The sequence below is a fragment of the Lupinus angustifolius genome, chromosome LG04 (assembly GCF_001865875.1).
Source record: "Lupinus angustifolius cultivar Tanjil chromosome LG04, LupAngTanjil_v1.0, whole genome shotgun sequence".
In the NCBI taxonomy this organism is placed as follows: Eukaryota; Viridiplantae; Streptophyta; class Magnoliopsida; order Fabales; family Fabaceae; genus Lupinus; species Lupinus angustifolius.
This window is the reverse complement of record NC_032012.1, coordinates 24,343,697-24,361,195: the sequence shown is the minus strand read 5'-3', so window position 1 is coordinate 24,361,195 and position 17,499 is coordinate 24,343,697. Positions and strand designations below refer to the sequence as shown.

Below are 17,499 nucleotides of genomic sequence, written 5' to 3'. Positions count from 1 at the left end.
ATAAGTAACTTTAAAGTATATACAATTTTATTTTATTTTAGTTTTGATAAAAATGAAATGTGAGTGATCGACTTGGAAACATCATCCACCATATGGGTACTCATTCTTATGTCTGAAAATACCTTGTGCACGTGTTGATGGTCAAATAAGAGGCTACTACAATATATGCACTAACTATATTAGCTTGGAGTACCTTGTAAAGAGAGATAAGAAACGCCTACTTTAGATCATGTGGAGTACTTAAGTTTAAAGTAAGGATGAAGATAAAATCATATATTGCAATCAAATGGAGATTCTTTTATCATGTTTTAAAATGTATCACTTAAATGTGTCATATATTCATTTCGATTGGATAAGAAGGTCAATTATTATATAAAGTAATTTTCTTGAATTATTTATCATGTGGAAAATCCCATTATCATATGCCATTTGCCTTTGAAATTTTTCTTTTATCCATAAAAACTATTCCTTGATTTCACTTTTTTTCTTCATATATATGAATAAAGAAATTTATAGTTAAATGACATAAATTAATTTGTCTTATTTTATCCTTATGAAATTGTTTTTATTTCTAACTTATAGATGATTCTTAATTAATTAGAGAGGAAATTATGGTCAATTTCTTAATATATATCTTCACTTGATATATCTTCTCTGCAGCTTTGGTTTAATTACTCTTACCTACATTAATGAGTTCATCTTCAATCATGTGGTAGTTGGCAATTGGTAACCAAAATCTACTATTTCATAGTTTGCTGCCCTATATCTCTCAAACATTTCATTAGGTGTGAACATGAGCTTAATAAGCATTTTTCATTACATGTCCTAAATGTTAATTGGGTTGTTTTTTGAATTCGAATATAACCCTAAATCTGAAGTTAGCCGGATTAGTCTTTGAACCTAAACTCGATTAAACATAAGGCATACTCATTTTAGATAAAATCTTCACAATATTACTTATCATTATGAATATTTGATTTCACATATAAAATGATATATATATATATATATATATATATATATAATGAAAAAAGTTATAGAATAAATGATATTTTTGACCAAAGAGATGTCATTACTATATACGCAATTGAATAGACTCACATACAAACATAATGAATGGGTAATCATAGAACGAGTTGAACAAAGTGATATTTGTCCTTTTCTCAACCCTAAATTTTGATCATTCTAATTTTTGAACTCAAACCTAGATATGATAGAACATAGTCATATGCTGACTAAACCAGATCAACAAATATGGTAGAGTCCAACCCATCCCAACATTTCACTATTTCGTACTTGCATTAAATATATATTTTCAGGTATGTGATAAATGATATAAAGGCCCTTAATCAAGTCACAAAAATATGTGGGCTTGATTGTTCTTCGAAGTCGCAACATGCGAACTCTGGGCCAATACCACCCCGTCAACAAATTATAAGTTGGTTTTGGTTAAAGATGGATGTCTTATATGGTGAGAAACTAATGTATACAGTATATAGGATATACTGTCATGTAATTATAATGGAAACTAATAGTTAAACAAACATAAATTAGTTTTTGTCCTATTTTATCCTTATACAGTTCATAATTTTAACTATCATCTTATTCATATTATCTAAATATAAATAAGATTTATATATTCGTGTCTTTTTAAAATTTAGCATGTATCTTGAGACAATAAATTTATTAATTATAAAAAAATTAGGTTGGCTGACATATCAAGATGCTAGTTAATTAGGAAACATATTTTCATTATTCAAAAGTAATTAAATTATTTTGATAATATTTTTTTATATTTATGTGATACAATATACCATGGAATTAAGTAGGAATGACAATATGCAGAATATGGATAGATTATTGAAATACTCAACATCACTCGGACAAATGCTCCTCAATATGAATTTTGGATTATGTATTAGTAATAAAGAAGAAAAATGGAGATTCAAAAATACTATTCCTAGGGTTATATAACTCAATAAACTGATAAGCATTGATGTCCTACTAGATTCTTAGAATGACGATGAAAAGGAAGAGTTGAATTATTGTGAGAGTCATTTGCTGGAAGGGCAACCACACTCTCATTCGTAATTTCGTAATATGGAAAAAACTAATAAAGATTGAAGTCTAAAATCAGGTGAGGAGGTTGGAGGTCCAGCCCGGCCCAATAGAGTATGAAAGTAGGGTTTCTAAGATTATAAACCATCACCTTGTTACTCTTCAGCCACCCCAGTGTTTTGTTCTTGTAACTTGTGATTCAGGCTTTGTAGGTTTTTACATTAACCATTAACATGCAGAACGACGAAGGACAAATCACTGAGCTATATATCCCTAGGAAGTGGTACACAATTCAACCCTTTCTCCTATCCGTTTATTTATTTGTTTATTCTGTTTCGGATTTTGAATAGATTGATAAAAATATGGCGCAGCTCTGCTACAAATAGATTGATAACTTCCAAAGATCATGCCTCTGTCCAAATTAACATTGGCCATTTGGATGAGAGTGGTGTTTACAATGGAAATTTCACCACAGTTGCCCTATCTGGATTCGTTCGTGCACAGGTCAGTGGCTTAGCTTTAATCAATTACTAAATTGTCCTTATCTTTTGTCTTCTAATCCTTTCATTATGTGGTTTAATGCTTCTTGAACTGAACTTACTATATTTTAAATTAACATCATACGTTGCTATAGTAAATGAGATTGTACCTTTTGCTATACTTATACTGATTTGTTGTTCCCTTATAATTCAATCACTGTGGTATTATAACACATTGCATTTGTTGAATATGAAGTTGTTTCTCTCCTTCAATTAGCAAATAGAACCATAAGCTGTGTTCGGGAATTAGGAGGGAAAGGGAAGGCGAGGGGTCAAGGGGCAATCAGGGGAGGAACGGAAGAATAAAGGAAGGCGAATCAAATTAATGCTCTTGTTTCGGGAGTGCAAAATTTAAATGGGACAAGACTAAAGTAATTGTAAAATTTGTAATATAGTTATCTTGGCACCACACAAAGAAAATAGAATATAATTTTCTTTGGTTTCTTACCTCATGGCGTTCCTTCTATTTTTCTTCGTCTTTCAATTTGTATTGTAGTTAACTAGCTATGATGAAGGTAATATGATTATATAGTGAGTCAGATTGCAGGGTTTCTGTTTTTTAGTATGTGTGTTGGACAATTTGTTTATATTTTACCTCATGTTGTTCCTTCATAATTTGCTTTTTAAGAATTGCATTTCATTGATCATGAGTTTGTTTTCATTTTCAGGGTGATGCCGACAGTTCGGTAGATCGTCTGTGGACAAAGAAGAAGGTTGAAGTTAAGCAACAGTAGGCGTGCATGATAGTTTTGCCATGTATTAAGATTTTTGAGCATTATGACCTGCATTATGCTATACTTGTTTTGAATTTCCAATGGGTTTTAAGGATGATTTTCGACTGCTTGATAGTGCACTTAAAATTATTTGGTTATTTCCCAATATTGCAAGCATAGATTCATGTTACTCATCTTTTTGTAGTCTTTGGTTTAACAATACCCCAAAATATGTTGTGTAACAGTTAAGATAATGTTGCTATCGTCTGTGGCAGAATGCAACTTTAATACTTCAACATTAGTAATCAAAATGCGTAGTATTATAGTATATTAAGAGGTGGCATAAAAGTTGAAAGTTAAGATCTCACGTCTCAAAGTCCTTGAATGTAAAGTTTGAATGAGAATATTGATTTGTCCATGACCTACCTTGAATATTCAACTGTATAGTTCTTGCTTCTTCCATAACCTACCATGACAATATTCATCAATGAGCCCTAAGCAAGTATAACTGGGGTTTTCTGTTGAACAGAGAAAGAAGAGAGAAGCTCCTTTCTGTATAGCAAATCACATTCTCTGTCTTCATCACTCAACCCCCAAATTCTATTCTGTCTCAATTTCTCAAACATTCAAATCTCTTTTCTGCCTCTATGCATGTGGCATCGTTGTTGTAGCAAACCTGGTGGTAGTGGGTTAGTGCAACAGAATTGGATTACTGAATGATTGTTCTTGAGTGGGGTTTGAAGCTGTTGATCAAACTTATTCAATGATGATTTGGGGTTAATTGATGTCTGGTTTTGTTGTATTTAATTGTAATTTTGTTTGACATTGTTGAAATTGATGTTTAGCTTATTGAACCCCATTTTTTTAATTTAATTTCAGTTAGCAATTGAACAATATTTGTTTATCGACATTCTCCTTTATTTATGATTGAAATCTTAATGAAATAACAGTTAAAACCTTAATCTATCTCTCCAAATTTATCTCCCAATATATGCTATTATTTTAAGGGGTCGGAAAGCTTACAAATTTTCCTCGTTGCTGTGCTGGGTGTGCTTTGACCGTACATAGCAATGCTTGGACCCTAGAACTAGAAGCAGCTTTCATTTTCTTAAATTGATGGTTGAAGCATTAAATGTAGTATGTACTATTATATGCCATAAGTGACATTGTTTCCTAGCAAATACAAATTGTGTTATCATTGCTTATCAAAAAAGAAAGAAGAAAAATGTGTTCACATTCTAATCTTATACTCTATAACTCCAGCTGGCTCAACTTTTTTTATAGATGCTTGGTCAAACGATTCATCAATCTGTACTGTTTCCCATGCTCTACGCTAACGTGTCTGTGAAATATGACTATCACCTAGGGACAGGTTAAATACCTTGGAATATATGTCTAGCAGTGGAACAAGATCGATACTTTACTACAAACACAACAATTGTTTTAACACAAAATATTAACATAGGATTTGACATATGCAATAATGCAAGCGACAATCTTCTTGTTCGGATAGAAATACAGCTACAATTAATATACTCCTACTCAAGCTCTCATTTAAAAGATTTTTTTTCTTCTAATTGATATGTCTGTTGATAAGTTTATTGATTCACATGAGTAGCGGAAAAAAATAAGAGAAGAAAATGTATACAATAATAATATAAGAAATTTTTATATTGTCAATGCATTATCTATTATTTATATTTTAATATTATTGACCTTAAAATAAAAGTAATATAAATGAATAGTGGATTATGCACTGATTATAAATTTTTATAGTATCAGTGCATAGATATTACACAAACAATATATTTGAAAAATAAACAATAGATTATCACTAAATCAACTTAATTATTGAGTTTATGATGAATACAAGATTAGATTGGCACCACTTCCTAAAACTGAAAGCAACCAGAATTAACTAAAATGACACCAATGCATTTGGCAAGCATGTGAAGTGGTTTGGTTATAATACACAGAGGTTAGGTAGTGCCTGCCCAAGGTTGTTAATGCTTCTTTGTCTCATGCTTCGGCTGTTTTCTAATGGCCAGGTCCAGAAACCTAACCTTTTATCTTAAAGGAGCCTATTGGTATATACTACAATTTTGCAGACCATTTTTTAGCCCCATTATGCTATGTGGTCCCTCCTTGAAATCATCCAATATTTCAGATTTAGAATAAGAAATCATCCTATACCCTAAGGTGTACCAATGACTTTAATAATGTTACATTTTTTCAAAAGTCTTGATTTAAAGTTGATATATTATCATTTTTTCATATCTAAACAGATTGTGCTAATTAGTTGTCACAAAATTTTATGGATTTAATATGTATATAATGATGGTGTAAGTCTTTCTTATACCGTCAGTAAGTTATCCACCATTAATATATCAATTATCATTAACTCTCAAATAAAAAGTATTGTAACTCAATGATGAATGATATGCTGATAGTATAAAAAACTTTACACTACATTTTAAACTCAAATTTTATTTTGGTCTATGCATATGTTGTGTGTATCAGTAAACATGGAATAAATACACATGAACTTTATATTTTTTGACCAATAAAAATTAAATGGTGCATTAAATTCAATAAACATATTAGAACAAAATATGTGTTCTGGTCACTAATAAACGGAGCATATATCTCTTTATTTAAAAAAACATATCAATTATAATTAGTTTAAAAATATATTTAAGTTAACAATTAAATAGTTGAGATACTTTTGGGACAATAGATTTACTTATATGATAAAATAAATACCCCTACTAAGATAAATAGCTGAGATTTTTTTAGTGGTATGACATGTGAGATAATTTATTATAAGAAGTTAGATAATAATTAATTTAATTGAATAATTCAATATATTAATTAATTCCATAATTTAAAATGTCCAATTCCAAATTGTATTTATATATCCAAAATGTCTTCTACGAATTTTCAATATAAAACGGTCATGAGTAACTTTTAGAATAGGATGTGATAAAGTAAATTTACCTTGAGCCGAACCAAGACTATTTAGGTCCCTTATAATATAAAATATAAATTCAATATGAATGTCAAAATACCATCCATATATGAGAATGGCAGAAAAATATAAAAAAAGCAAAAAGTATATAGCCTCTTCCTCGCAATGAGGGAAATTGAGGTGTTATCTAGTGCTGCTGCTATACATCAAATGCATAGGATTGCAGCCTTTTGATTAGTGACTCAGTTTCTTCAAATTGGTCGATGGCTGAGACATGGTTGTTAATGTCGGAAGACATGTCACAACTGCTACAAATTGGGGCATCCAATACGCCAACGGGGCTAGCCACGTCGGCTCTGTTGTCTTTATGAGGACACGTGTCTACCACGTGCTCCTCCATTAGTTTTTGACAGCATTTCACCATTTCCTGTCGTACAACAAAGATTCATGTTCATACAAAATTTAAAAACAAAACATTAATTACAATGTCGATACAAAACATTAAAAAAATACCTCAAAACTATACTTTCTAAATGTAACTTTCTATCTTTTGTTTCATAATAATTAAAATAGCCGACGTTAACTTTTTTTTAACCTAAATAAATTAGGGAAAAAAGCAATTAGTATTGCATAAAAAATATATATAAAAAGAAGACAAAAAAGTCCTCTAAACAAATTAAGGCTTATAACCAAAAGAATTTTAAAAAGGTAAGAAAAAAAACTATATACAAAAATCATGTTATACAAATTTAATATATTAATTAAATTTCCATTTTTTGAATTAATGAATGTCAGTTTTTAATTAGAGAAATGATGTATACATTGACAAATTTTATATATTATCACTGCATCATCTACCAATAATATTTAATTGTTTTTTATTTTTAAAAAAAGAAAATAAAATAATTCAAATAAATGATATATAATGAAATACATTTGTATAAATCTTACACGGCACAGTATAGATTTTATATTCTTTTAATTAAGCATTGATTAACAGCATTATGAAAGAATAAAAAAATGCAGAACATAGTACTTTGTTTAGTCTATGGTGAAAAGAGAGGTGCAAAGGCGCGTCGCCCAAAACAATGGCAGTTGAACAAATCACTGCGGCGGCTGCTATGGTTGACGGCGCAAACCCCAAAAACTCGATCACTGTTGAAATTCCATAATCCAAACATCATCAATTAAATAATTAAATAAATTCCAAAATTTAAAACAGATTAATTTTGTGTTATGTTACCACGAGTTGTGGAGATTATAAGATCAGAGGCTGTGAAGAATAACCGATTCAATACTTGTACTTGTGTTTCTGATGAAGAAGAAGAAGAAGAAGGTAGGTTGGTGATGAAGTAATGAAGATAATCGAATGGCGTTACAGAATGCAGTCTCCAATTAAGATTACTCATCACCCATAGCTCCATTCTCTGAATCGTTTTGGGTTGGAATATGAATCTGGGTTCAAATAATTGCAGGTCCATTAATAACGGCACTTCAAGCTCCTCCATTTTCGCCGCTACAGACAAACACGCCACTGATACTAGCTGAAACACCCACCCATTTTCTCTCTGCAAAAACAACTTCATAAATTTGTATATATATAAATAAATAAACAAATAATTAATTGATTAATTTCTGAATTTTCATTACCGGAAGAGAAGTACGAGAGAGAAAACGGTCCAAGTAATTGATACATAGAAACGCCGTTACTGGACGGAATTGATAATAAGCGTGAACCTGCATTGTCAACTATGAAATAAACACTCAAAAATTTCGTTACTATATCCAACGTGAGAAAAAGAGTGTACCTTTAAGATCCAGTTAACGGCGTCTAACCGTGCCGTCATGTTCACTAATCGTTGCCGACAGCGATGGAGATAGTCTTTTTCCGGCATGTGATCGGTCTCTGTCTCGATGAGTGAAGTGATGGTTGCCTCATCTAGTGGCGGAGAGAGGTGGTCAGAAAATATTTCGTCGGAGTCTCCACCGTATAATAAGCTAGCGGCGGCGGAGTGGTCCAGTAACATAGACATTACGGTGGGGTGTAGTAGTAATGTTGGGTTGGAATTGTTGGATCATTGGTTGTTCTTATAGATTTGTGTTTGACATATTAGTCTCTTTGAATCTGTGTTTCTCACTCTTTTTTGTTTTTGTTACTCAAGTTTTCTTTTTTGTCTGTATGTGAGGTTGAGTTGTTTTGTTACTTTTGTATTTTTATTTATTAATTTTTGCGCGAATAAAATTGGAGAGAGTGGGGAAACGGTTTCTGAGTTTTGAATTGAGAGAAGTGATGAGGAGTGGGGTTATGTATGTATTAATGGCTTATTGGGATTTGGGAGTGACATAGCTTTATTCCACCAAATTCTTTACTTTTGCATACTATATTTGTTACGTTTCGTTGTTTTTAAAATTTTTATTTTTATCTTCTTCTAAAAGATTATATTATTTTTAACTTTTCATTCTGGTTAAAATTGTAGTCTAGAAATTATCTTTTACACTTATATATTATCTACAAAGTCAAAATATGATATAACTAACACCATATATTAATTTTTGCTTTCTTCATTTGCTTTAAATATTTTTTTAGTTTGGACAAAATCATATAATATAGCCAATGACAATAAAATAATAAGAGGGTAGAAAAACTACATGCTATTAATCACCTCTTAAATTTGTAAATATAATCAGACTTTTAAGTTGAAATATGTATTATACCATAATCACAATCAAACATTAATTGTAAACTCATCTCAAATTGAACTGGACATTTTACTACTTGTTTCTCTTCTCTCCACTTTAATATCTATTTTCTTTTAGTGTAAACTATGCATAAACATCAAGAAGAAAATGAGACTTAGGGTGCATTTGATATTTAGTTTCAGTTTATAAACAGTAAGATTATAAACTGTTAAGATTATAATTTGTTTATGTTTGATACCTTAATTGAATATAAATTTATATGTTTTTGTTTGGACAAGGTAGAAAGATTATTTTTTACATAGTAAACTAGTAAGATACCCGTGCATCAGCGACGCACGGGGCAATACTTCTTTGCTGCAAGATTAATAACACATATTACATATTACATGTACATTTATATGGTTAAGAAACACATGTTACTTGTGTATTCGTATTGGTAAGAACACGCATGTGACCCGTGCATTCGCATGACTAAAAACACACACGTTACTTGTACATTCGCATTACTAAGAAAACACATGTTACTCATGCATTCGTATAGTTAAAACACACATGTTATTTATACATTCACATTATTAAGAATACACGCCTTACCTGTGTATTTGCATATTCAATCACATAAGAAAAAGAAATGACAATTTTTAATTTGAATTTTCTAATTGAAATAACAAAGTGAAAGTCTCAAACATGATACCATATTATTTTTATTAAAATAAATATTTTAAAATTTATAGAAAATGAAATGATTTTTTCAATTTTAAATACGATTTTTTTAATGGAAAAATGGAAATCAAATCATTATACCAAATGAGTTTTTTTATTAAAAATATATTTAAAAGTTATAAAAAACTTCAATTTGGAATTTGATTTTTCAATTATAATAGAGAAAAATTAAAAAAATTAAAATTCAAAGAATCTGAAATATTAAAATTCAATTGGAAAAATGTTACAAAACTTTGATGATGTGTAACAATGTAATTATTCTTAGATTAATAGTAAACGTTAAATAATATACATAGATTAGTGTAAAGAAATAATTTGGATGTGAAAAATGATTTCAATCTCATCTAATGCTCAATATCTATTACATTTTAACATAACAAAACATAGGTACGGTAAACACTCAATTTTAGTGGGGTAGCAACATAGACCAATCACTAATTAGTATTAAATTATTAACATATAAAATGTATAAAAAGTAAGGATAACGTGGGAAGGTACATAGTAATAGCACGTGACATGAATGAGTTTTTTTTTTTAATTTTTTAATAACTTAGAACATTTTAAGATGTGAAAATGTGAGGAGAATGTGACATGTGACATATTTTAATATGGGAAAATGTGAGGAGAATGTGACATGTGGCATGAAGGGAAAACATGTGAGGAAGATGTGACATGTGACATATTTAAAGATGGGTTAAGATGGGAAAACGCGAGGAGAATGTGACATGTGACATGAAGGGAAAACATGTGAGGAGGATGTGACATGTGAGGAGGATGTGACATGTGACATGAGGGAGTTTTTTTATTATATTGTTAATAGAGAAAAATAATTTCAATCTCATCTAATGCTCAATGTCTATTACATTTTAACATAACAAAACATACGTACGGTAAACACTCAATTTTGGTGAGGTAGCAACATATTAATAATATGTGACATGTATGAGTTTTTTTTTTTTAATTTTTTAATAACTTAGAACATTTTAAGATGGGAAAATGTGAGGAGAACGTGACATGTGACACGAAGGGAAAAAATGTGAGGAAGATGTGACATGTAGCATATTTTAAGATGGAAAAATGTGAGGAGAATGTGACATGTGGCATGAAGGGAAAACATGTGAGGAGGATGTGACATGTGACATAAAGAAGTTTTTTTTATTATATTGTTAATAAATTACAGAAAATGGTATGAGGTTATTTACTTATGTTATGATTATTTTAGTTGTTTTTTACACTATTTTTTAAATATATATTTTTTTAATATTTACCATCATATATATTTTAATATAAAATTTTAATATTGCATAACAAAAGCTAAAAATATATATTAAATTAAAATACAATATAAAAACCAATAAAAATAAAAAATAATTTATACAATTACACAAAATAAATAATACACAAATATAAAGTTTTATATAAAAGTTTTAATAAGTTATTGTGATGATGCGGAGAATTATGAGGTTTGGTGGAAGACTACAAAGGAGGAGAAAGATAAAGTTATAATTGAGTAAAATCAGAAATAGAAAATTTCTTAAAAAATAAGCCTAACAAAAAATAAACCAATACATCATTTTAGAGCTTATACTTTTGACTTATTTTTTCAAAAAAAGTTGAGTTTATAATTTATTTGGTTGTCGAAATACATAGTTTATATTTCGAGCTTATTTTTTAAAAAATAAGCAAAATTTACATAAAATAAATCATATACCAAACATTAGCTTAATAGTAAGTTTTTTCAGGTACATCATCCCACAACATTAATTTCTCTCCTTTTGTTTCTTTTGCTCTACTCACATATTTGGTGTGAATCAATATAATTTTGAAAGGTAAAATATATATAAATGAAATATTTAATACCATAAAATAAGAATGTAGAGTAAAAAATATCACATGAAATATCTATCGACGCACTATAATACTATATACAAACTTATTTTATCTATTTAAATCTTTTAACTTAAATTTTAAAAGGATATAATATGACTCAAATATTATATATGATAGTCATCTCAATTTTGTCATTTCTTATTAGTTGATAAATTAGATCATCAAAGTTTATAAGATAATTGAAATTTTATAAAATAGGAAAATGAGAAGGACCGGATCCTACCTATTTATTGGGTTGACCCAATCATTGTTGGGAGGAGTCATAGTTAAATGAGAATAGTTTGTTAAAATTAATGGACATTTTTTCGAACTAATACCATGAGTGTTCTGAATAACTTTTCAAAAATAATCTAGTTATCCACTTAAGTTAAGATAATAATTGTTATATTTTCTACTGTATCTTTCGAAAATGATATATCCTCATTGTATTATTTTACTAATCATTTTACACAAAAATTGACATATGTAATAAAAAGATTTCATTTATTAATGATTAATTTTTCAGCATTACTAATTTTTCTTTTTCTTCTCTTGGTATTACTTTTTCCAAAATGAGAAGCAAAATTGTCCTCGGTTACGACCTCCTACTCGTCAAAACCTTCAATAAATATGACATTGTTTTGAGTAAAATCAAAACCAAAACTCTCCCAACTCCTCCCAACATTTCCCAACATCTATACACAAAAATGAGTTACTATAACCAGCAGCAACCACCCGTTGGAGTGCCTCCTCCCCAAGGTCCTTCCCCTTCCTCTATCTATTATCAACTTTTTGCTTTTTTGCTTAATTTTTGGATCTTCATGAATCTATGCCTTAAGGGCTCAGAGATCTGTGATTTTATAACTTAAAATCTGTGCTGCTTTATTTTATTTTATTGGAAATATATACAAGTTGTTACAATTGGTGAAATTGAAAAGCAGGATATCCGCAAGAGTATGGAAAGGGTGCTTACCCTCCACCTGGATACCCGCCGCAAGGATATCCACCACCGCAGTATCCGGCTCAGGGATACCCTCCGCCGTATGCTCCTCAGTATGCTCAGCCACCTCCTCAACAAAATCAATCCAACTCTGGCTGCATGGAAGGCTGGTCAGTTCTCTCTCTCTCCCTATACATATAAATGAATATCAATGGATCACTGGCGGCGGTGAGTCAGATCGGATCCGATCTGCGAGTTGACTCGTTCGCCGTTGCCGGCACACTTTTAGTTTTAGATATATATTTTGAATCTTTCTATATTTGTGACGTGTGTATTACTTATTATCTATTTTTCGGGTATAAGTCTCCGTCACGTTAACCTAGACTGGGCCCACCACCGTGGGCGAGGTCTTTTTCCTAGTCTTACTTCAAGTATTTTTTTTTTTGGGAATAATAAAACGGAATAACTTTATTATTCTTAACATATCCAATTTTGGATACAAATATCAACACTATGCAATTAATATTAAGATTACCAACTATATATCGAATTTGCCGTCTCGTTTTTCTTTTATTGGTAAACTAAAAAATTGTAGCTTTATGATATTATTATTATTTTACACTTGTCCTTTATGTTATGGAGACCATTACACAAATGCTAATTTGTTTGAGTTTGTAATTTGTTGCAGTCTGGCTGCTCTTTGCTGTTGCTGTTTGTTGGAAGCGTGCTTCTGAGATCACATAAGCAACAGCTGCACAAATTGGATTTACATGTTTATCTAAACTTTTTGAATACAGTGAATATTGTTATATGTTTTCTTCTTGATTGTTTTTTTGTGGGCATTTTTTTGTTGGTTGTGTAATTTTTATAACTACTGTGAATGAATATGAATTGTCATTGTGCTAATATAGAACTAGTTTCTTTATTTATGTTTTAATATCTTTTTCTTGTGTTTTCCTTGAATGGCTATATATTCTGCCGATTGATCCCCATGAAAGAGTTACCATAATCACGTTTCATTCATGGCATGATTTTGGATACTTTGATTTTAACTCAACTTTGATTAGTTGAATGATGAAGTTTCGAAGCATAAATAATGAGCCACCATGGGAAAAAAGAAACTTTGTTTGTGACACGCATTGCACTCGAGCTTTGTCTGCATTACGTGGCCCTTGATGCGAATTATTGTTATATATATATTCTGGAAAATGATTTTAAACCAATTTTCACACATACTTTATTAACATTCATCAAAAAATAGGTGCAAAAGGAGGTGTTAAGAAAAAGATTTTGGGGATTATTATTATTAGTAAACATGTGTTAGTGGAGTGACTGAGTATTAAACAGCCTGTTCCACCTTGAAATATTTGTTTCCGATTCTCTAATAATAGTTTCTGATTCTCTAAGCTTTGAATGACACCACATTGCTTAAGTAAATGGGTCATCATTTTGTTAAATTCTTGTCAATAATTCACATTCTCTCTTTTAGGTCCATCCTGATTTTATTTTATATGCTGGAACCATCCTTGAGATTCTTAAATGGGAAATCTCATCACCCATAACCTATAGGAGTTGTACTATCAGCTATACTTTTTAATAAGCACATCACCATAATTACATTGTATAAATAATACAAATTCTCTTGTGAAATTAGATGCTGCATATAACAGTATAGCGAACATTAATAGCTTTAGACATTAAGCAACAATTCCCATTGCAGTGACGTTCTCAGTCATAGAATTTTTCTCTACTTCATTCTCAAGCTGGCTGTAATTACCTTTCTCTTTGAAAAGTTGAATGTGATGGTGTTTGCAGTAGAGCTTCCCCTCATGTGTAACAAAGTTTGCTGAGTTTATAGTGCAACCTCCATAGGTACATTTGAAGCAGCCCTTGTGATAGGGAGTACCATTAATCGTAACCTTTAATGGAGTTACAATGACTTAGTATATCAATTGATTAGGAGTACAACAATCAGAAAGAAAAGCTATTGGAACTTACCCTCTCAGTAGGATAGACAGTCTTTTTGCAACTCGAACATTTGTCTCTGGTGCCCAAGAACACGTTTGCCATTGCCTTAGTATTCTGTTGAAGTTAACCACTTCCACTTAGAGGTAAGCTTAAGATAGTAATAACAATTGAGATAAATGGAAATGGCAAAATTGGCTAGAGAAATGATGCATACAGATTCAAATATTGAAATATAGTGAAGAAAGAACCATAATCCAGAAGAATGTTTGCTTAATATGATATATGGCAAGACAAGTTGCTGAGAAATACCTCATTACCAGTGACTGGTTTTTCTTGTTTCAGAATTTTGGGTGTTCCTGTGATGATGAGAATAAGAAGCAACAAGAAGAAAATTAGTCACAGTATTTTTTAAATGGGATTTCTGTTTCGAGTTTAGGAGCCATTTTTACCTTCGAAGCTTTTGTCAAGGCTACCAGTTCGCTTGTAGAGTTGATCATAGTGAGGTCTGCAATAGAGCACCCCCTCAAAAGAACAGTAGTTGCTTAGCTGCAAACAAAGTTACAATACACTTTAAAAATATCGGATCATTTGGCCTTTGAAGGTTTGAGTTTGTTAAAGATGAGATGGTATACACTTCCACATTCTAATCTATGAACAACTAAGAAAGGGTGTCTCAAAACAAGAGACCCGAAATGTAAGCAATCTTATTCTCACAAGCGAACAAACTGTTTCTAGGATTTGAACCTATAACCTATATAAATCATAAGGCAGACACCCTTAATGTTTCAGTGAATCTTGTCAAACTCAATTAATAAATAAACTGACAATAAACTCTTAAAGATAAGTTTGTTAATTCTTGATTCATCAATAGAAAAACCTCTATTTGAGCCTTGGAATCCAGGGAAATGAAAGCTGTGAGAGACATTTTTGTCAACTGCTTTTACCATATAATAAAAGCTATTATTAAGCACATAATGTTGGTGCTGCGGAAGCACAATGGCAACATGTATATGCAGCATGTGTATACATATATAACTACAGAATGCAAGCACAATCAAAATTAAAGGATAAGCAGAAATGGTTTTCATAAAGCATAATACTTCATCATATCCTCAGTATATATGGATACAAAGTTAAATATGCATGTCTATTTTACAAGTTTTCATCATATCCTCCATTCAGTAAATACATATGTACCTTAAGGGTATTCCGGCAATGGTGGCATCGGAAGCAAGCCTTATGATAGATACGGCCATCTGCGGTTAGCTTATCAACCAGGTACACGGTTTTGTCACATGCCATGCACTTTTGTGTGGTTCCTCCAAAACTGGCCATGACTTTGTATCAACAATCACCGAACCTTGAAGGGAAAGAGCAAAGAACAAAAGAAAGAAAAGAGGGAGGAAAAGTTGCACTCTTCTGCAAAAGTTTTCTTCCTCCCCCTCTGCTTCTACCTTTTCTTTTTCCTTCCAATGAGAGATGAGAATAAGAGGCAAAAGTAATTAGAGGAGATGAAAAACAGAGTGAGAATTGTGGATAGCAGTGAATTGCGGATGACCTTAAAAATATTTATATCTGTGAAATGTGGATGGAATAAACAACTAATATTAGATGCAGTGATGAGTTGGACATGTAACAACTATTGTGTCCAGATTAAGACTGATTCGGGACATTTATGTTTGTATGTTATTTTCATACAACTTTAAAAAAAATAAGTAGGTAAGTATATAGTAACACTCAGTACTCTCAAATACTAAAGAAAAAGTAGTGTACATTTACATTTATATTTATATCCTTTGAATTTAAAGTGACATTATATTATTACCCTTAAAATTATAAGAAAAAAGAGTACTTCCCTCTCTATTAATTATTAATGGAGAGGAAAGTACTCTCAAATACAAAAGAAAAAATAATGTACATTTACATTTGTATCTTTGAATTTAGAGTGACATTACCTTATTACTCTTAAATTTAGAAGAAAAAATGGTAATTCTCTCTCCATTAAAGTACTCTCAAATATCAAAGAAAAAATAATGTACATTTACATTTGTATCCTTTGAATTTAGAGTGACATTACATTATTACCTTTAAAATTAGAAGAAAAAAGAGTATTTCCCTATCCATTAATGGAGAGAGAAGTACTCTCAAATACCAAAAAAATACAATGTAGATTTACATTTGTATCCTTTGAATTTAGAGTGACATTACATTATTACCTTAAAATTAGAAAGAAAAAAAAGTACTTCCCTCTCGGAGAGGAGACTCACTCGTATATACTGAATGAGACTCCTCACTCTCAATTACAAAAAAAACAATATACATTTACATTTATATCCTTTAAATTTAGAGTGATATTACATTATTACTCTTAAGGGTCAAACTTGCACTCCTTAGTCCTTACACTATATATAAAATAAAAGCAAGACAAAAACATTAAATATGATAACTTTCTCCTAACATTCATACATTGAGGAGGCCGTGGTGAAACCACCAACCCAAATTGGTACATTTCTCTTAAAAGAAAAGTTATATATTCTCAAAATAAATAAGTTAGAAGATTTTAACTTTTGATTTTTTTAAGAGAATATAACATTACTCCTTTTAAAAACTAGATTCCTAACAATATTAAAGAAATGAATGCTACAATTTTAGTGATGACATCTGAACATAGTAGGCACAAATTACAAGCACTGATTGAATTTAGAAGTCCTGGGAAAATTAACAAAGCAAATTAAAGGTTTCGAATAATATTATCAAACAACAAAAATGATCGAAGAAGAGTATTTGGTCTAGTAGTATGAATCTTAATCTGAGTGCAAGAGGTCAGAATGATTTTCCAAATGCACCTTTCAGTTTAGATATACTTGAAAGGTGATATAGTTGACTCGTTAATTGGTAATGCCAATAAGCAAAAGGAAATTTTAAATTTTGACCATCTGAAAGCTGATAAGTTTGGTTTTTCAACAGGTTTGGATCTAGAAGCCAGAAACCACCAGAAAATTTTTCAATGCAACCAATTAC

General features: G+C 30.6%; 4 protein-coding genes across 4 annotated transcripts; 2 read left to right on the top strand and 2 right to left on the bottom strand.

Moving 5' to 3' along the window:
- LOC109346426 (40S ribosomal protein S21-2) lies at nucleotides 2,208-3,510 on the top strand. Its single transcript, XM_019585977.1, has 3 exons — nucleotides 2,208-2,341; nucleotides 2,430-2,562; nucleotides 3,266-3,510. Exons 1-3 carry the CDS (start codon nucleotides 2,292-2,294, stop codon nucleotides 3,329-3,331), a joined length of 249 nt encoding a protein of 82 aa, XP_019441522.1. The 5' UTR covers nucleotides 2,208-2,291; the 3' UTR covers nucleotides 3,332-3,510.
- LOC109346425 (cyclin-D4-1-like) lies at nucleotides 6,319-8,455 on the bottom strand. The gene is made up of 5 exons (XM_019585976.1): nucleotides 8,087-8,455; nucleotides 7,929-8,015; nucleotides 7,522-7,846; nucleotides 7,315-7,433; nucleotides 6,319-6,705 (listed from the first exon to the last, which is right to left on the bottom strand). Exons 1-5 carry the CDS (start codon nucleotides 8,309-8,311, stop codon nucleotides 6,478-6,480), a joined length of 984 nt encoding a protein of 327 aa, XP_019441521.1. The 5' UTR covers nucleotides 8,312-8,455; the 3' UTR covers nucleotides 6,319-6,477.
- On the top strand, nucleotides 12,138-13,461 carry LOC109346424 (cysteine-rich and transmembrane domain-containing protein A-like). Its single transcript, XM_019585975.1, has 3 exons — nucleotides 12,138-12,329; nucleotides 12,512-12,680; nucleotides 13,199-13,461. The coding sequence occupies exons 1-3, from the start codon at nucleotides 12,143-12,145 to the stop codon at nucleotides 13,242-13,244; spliced, it is 402 nt and encodes a 133-aa protein (XP_019441520.1). The 5' UTR covers nucleotides 12,138-12,142; the 3' UTR covers nucleotides 13,245-13,461.
- Nucleotides 14,142-16,136, bottom strand: LOC109346423 (LIM domain-containing protein WLIM1-like). Its single transcript, XM_019585974.1, has 5 exons — nucleotides 15,676-16,136; nucleotides 14,928-15,024; nucleotides 14,788-14,834; nucleotides 14,509-14,592; nucleotides 14,142-14,429 (listed from the first exon to the last, which is right to left on the bottom strand). Exons 1-5 carry the CDS (start codon nucleotides 15,811-15,813, stop codon nucleotides 14,208-14,210), a joined length of 588 nt encoding a protein of 195 aa, XP_019441519.1. The 5' UTR covers nucleotides 15,814-16,136; the 3' UTR covers nucleotides 14,142-14,207.